The sequence below is a fragment of the Amphimedon queenslandica genome, unplaced genomic scaffold, assembly GCF_000090795.2.
Source record: "Amphimedon queenslandica unplaced genomic scaffold, v1.1 AMPQUscaffold_13054, whole genome shotgun sequence".
NCBI lineage: Eukaryota > Metazoa > Porifera > Demospongiae > Haplosclerida > Niphatidae > Amphimedon > Amphimedon queenslandica.
The window spans coordinates 1-3,796 of record NW_003546710.1 but is presented as its reverse complement, the minus strand read 5'-3'; the positions used below and the strand labels follow the sequence as shown (position 1 = coordinate 3,796).

General features: G+C 37.1%; 1 protein-coding gene and 1 long non-coding RNA gene across 2 annotated transcripts; both read left to right on the top strand.

Annotated features, from left to right (window-relative positions):
- The first annotated feature begins 9 nt into the window (after positions 1-9).
- Positions 10-725, top strand: LOC109585497 (uncharacterized). The gene is made up of 3 exons (XR_002186512.1): positions 10-99; positions 187-322; positions 377-725. It is a non-coding gene; the product is annotated as an uncharacterized LOC109585497 (long non-coding RNA).
- Positions 726-877: 152 nt separating this feature from the next.
- On the top strand, positions 878-3,450 carry LOC105314218 (scavenger receptor cysteine-rich domain superfamily protein-like). The gene is made up of 12 exons (XM_020001599.1): positions 878-944; positions 1,002-1,175; positions 1,226-1,417; positions 1,478-1,651; positions 1,706-1,879; positions 1,932-2,105; positions 2,153-2,332; positions 2,383-2,556; positions 2,598-2,771; positions 2,981-3,133; positions 3,175-3,339; positions 3,389-3,450. The coding sequence occupies exons 1-12, from the start codon at positions 890-892 to the stop codon at positions 3,433-3,435; spliced, it is 1,836 nt and encodes a 611-aa protein (XP_019857158.1). The 5' UTR covers positions 878-889; the 3' UTR covers positions 3,436-3,450.
- Positions 3,451-3,796: the final 346 nt, after the last annotated feature.

Below are 3,796 nucleotides of genomic sequence, written 5' to 3'. Positions count from 1 at the left end.
CATAAGGCTAATAGCTATTGTTTATTGTTCAGACATTGACCTTTTCCTTTAGCTAATAGTACAAAGAAAGGGATCTGGAAAACTGGAGCATAGAGTGAGGTAAATCATAAATAATTGTGAGCTCACCTTATTTAAGTCCATCCTTATATGTCCTACTTACTGTCTCTCTTTATAATTACCATACAGTGCACTCAGGAGTGTGGAGGAGGACGTAGACAAAGGAGCATCACTTGTGTTGACTCTAAGACTAATGAGGAATTAAGTTCTAGTAAATGTAATGCCTTAAAGCCTTCAGAGAATGAGCCATGCAACTTGCAAGACTGTGAGTATATGCATAAACTTAGCTTTACTCATTACATTGTTCATTGAACACTAGGTTGCTTTGATGTTGTATCTCTGTGCAGTACAGTCAAAAGCCTTTGCTCATACAACAAGATCAAGGACATGTGTTGCAAGACATGCAGTGCCTGAAATGTCCAAGTGTTTTGCTGTTGCTTTTTTCTATTTTGCTGCTAGATCTAAACTTTCATAATTCTTTTGTGAAACTTTATAGATCTATATATATGCTGTTAGTTTTGTTTTATTTTTGCCAGCTCATAAAATGACCTCAAACCATTGACATCTGTTTATATTATTTTTATAATATGATTGATAAACTGTCACAATTCAGACACCTGGTCTGTCTTGATCACCCACTCACTCTTTTTGTACATTATTTAAAACAATGAGCTATGAATATTTGAATTGGAGAGGATAACCTCAATATGAACAACTCCAGCTAAGCCACCCCCTAAGGGTGGCCTCCTGCCTACCCACACTCAATCATAGACAGAAACTATAAAAACGAAACACAGGTTTTATTCATTCAGTCAGTCAGCAGGTACTGAAGATGGTAAAGGTTGCAGCTATTGCCCTTTTTTGTCTCTCTCTCTTCCTTTTTGCTGGTAAATAAATCCTTGTAGATCTACAATTTTTAATTTACTCTTTTGTCTGCCTATTAGATGCTCAATCATGCACACAAAACCAAACTCGTCTTTTCAGTGGATCCTCCTCTAGTAATGGAGTCCTTCAGGTTTGCAACTCAAGCAGAGTATGGACTGATGTCTGTGATTACTACTGGAACAACAATGCTCATTCTGTTGTAGTTTGCAAGCAATTAGGATTCACTAGTCCAAGTAAGCCAATAAATTGCAGCAGGCACCATGAGTAAATGCTCTTTCTATAGCTCCTATAACTGTATTTAATGCTGGCCCTGCATCAACTGGAAAATTTACATATGTGAGCACATCGAGCTACTGCAGCATCAGCAGCAGTGTGATAACTAGCTGTCTGAGTACTTCTTCATGGCTGCTTCAGTATAGTTCATGCTGCTCTATCTCCAGAGACACTGTTTACATTGACTGTAATCCTGATACTGGTAAATGCTTATAATATTAATAATTATTATTACAAGTATTATTTCCAATATTATATATAGCCAATGCTTCTGTTGGTCAAGCCAGACTTTACAATGTCAGAAATAAACATGAATCAACTGAAGGGATGCTTCAAATAGGTGATGCAGGCAGAAATTGGACGGCAGTCTGTGATTACGGATGGAGTTGCAATCATGCAGTGACTGCATGCAAACAGCTAGGATACAGCAATCCAAGTATGTCATCATATTCATATTAATGACAGCACTTATGTTGAAACTTTTCTTAAGGCCCAAACTATAGAGTTAATGCAGGACCTTGGATAAAGTTTGGATATGGTCCATATTCTTACTGTTCATCTTCAGCCACAAACTTGAACTCTTGTTCTTCATACTCCTCCAGTTATAGGACAAACCCAAGTTATTGTGATACAAACAGAGATACTGTTTACTTAAAGTGCAATGGTATGACGACTTACTGCACATTTTAATCATGTTTTACTGTCTCTTCATATAGTCCAACTAACCTGTTCACCTAATTACTCAGTTCGTCTTGTTGGAGGCAAGGACTCATCTGAAGGAAGGGTTGAAGTGTGTTACAATGGAATCTGGCATGCTCTCTGTGGCACCTATATTGATCAATATTTTGCCAGTGTGGTTTGTAACCAGCTTGGTTTTACCATTAGCAACTGTATGTTCAATGCATTAATGCTTTACTAATTATTACAATTTGTATAGTTTCTACAACTATTGCTGATGGTCGCTATGGCTATGGCAATACTTCTAGTTACTTCCCTGGCAGTATCTATTGCTTCAGGTTGAGAAACAATATTAGTAGCTGCTACTATTATGGGAGCTTCTCCTCTAGCAAGTGTATGACTCAATGCAGCTCATACTATATTGGCATAAAGTGCATTTGTAAGCTTCACAATTCCAAATTAACAAATATTGATAATTCTATTACTTAGCTTCTGGTGATAATTGCAATGAAGGTGAGGTTCGTCTGGTCAATGGCACAGAGGAGAGAGAGGGACGTCTTGAAGTCTGTGCTAATGGAGTGTGGGGGACAGTCTGTTCCTACAGCTTTACTCGTGCTGCAGCTTATATAGCCTGCAAGCAGCTTGGCTACAATGACTCTAATGGTAAGTCATTCCCAATAAGTTTTTTCATGTCCACTTTTTAGATGCCATCATTGATACAAATGCATATGACAAGTTTGGTGGTGGAGACAAGCCCATTGTGTATAGTTATGTTGACTGCTTTGGATTAGAAACTCGTCTCTCACAGTGTGACAAGAGTGTTTTTCCTACATTCAGTTGTTACTATGGATCCATTGTTGGGCTGAAGTGCCTTGACAGTATGTTAATGTTATTACAATTTTTATGCAGGAACTAGGAAGTCATAAATTTAGCTACAGATAAATTCTTAATTTTTTGCATTGCCTAATACATGTCACTAGATCTATTTAGAAAGTTTCTAAAAACTATTTTATGAGCTTATGAGTATTTTTAGAACTCTCAAAATTTGTCATGAAATTAATTAATTTTGATGATCATTCTTCTCTAGTTTGCAATGAAGGCAAGATTAGACTTGTTGGAGGTAAGAATTCACTGGAAGGAACAGTCGAAATATGTATAGAGAAAAGATGGAAACTTATTTCTGAAAGTGGATGGGATGATACAGATGCTTCAGTCGTCTGCAGGCAGTTGAATCATACTGGTAGGACACATTCATTGATCATAATGTGTGAACCATGTTAGGTGGTGAGGCTGTTTTGAATTCACTGTTTGGTGAGCCAAAGAGAGCCATTGTGTACAGCAATGTCAACTGTCGTGGGACAGAGACAGAGCTAAGAAACTGTACACACAATCGTCTCTACCCTGAGAGAGTAGACGGTGATGTAGCTGGAGTCAGATGCTCACCAGGTACAAAAGATATGATATTCTTATTTTATATACATCTTGTACCGTATAGCACATATTTTTCCTGGATATAAAATTTTGCGAAATTGTTCCTTCTAAGCATTCACAGATAAAAAATTTCACAAATGATCATGTTTCAAATAATAACAACATAGTAGGTGTGGTGTGTTGCAGTATAAAGGTACTTTGATGAAAGATTCTCATCAGGATCAGGTAGAGGTGAAGTGATCTGACTAGTAGGAGCAGGATCAGTCTTCTTGAAATAGTTAAACAAGCTAGCAGTAGACATTTCTTTTTAATGCATGTGCTGCTCGTGTTCTAAACTGAAGGTGCGGCTTCTGGTCCACAAGGCACCACCTATTTTGATTAATAGTAAATTTTTGCGGATAAAAATTTTCGTGAATTTTGGCAATTCGCGAAATTTATAAAATTTATTATCCACAAAATATATGTGCTATAT

Excerpts from the sequence above, each read along its gene's own strand:
- LOC105314218 (XM_020001599.1), top strand. The coding sequence starts at position 890 with ATGGTAAAGGTTGCAGCTATTGCCCTTTTTTGTCTCTCTCTCTTCCTT. Across the intron at positions 1,418-1,477 it reads TGACTGTAATCCTGATACTG|CCAATGCTTCTGTTGGTCAA; the intron begins GTAAATGCTTAT and ends TATTATATATAG. Across the intron at positions 1,652-1,705 it reads GCTAGGATACAGCAATCCAA|GCCCAAACTATAGAGTTAAT; the intron begins GTATGTCATCAT and ends ACTTTTCTTAAG.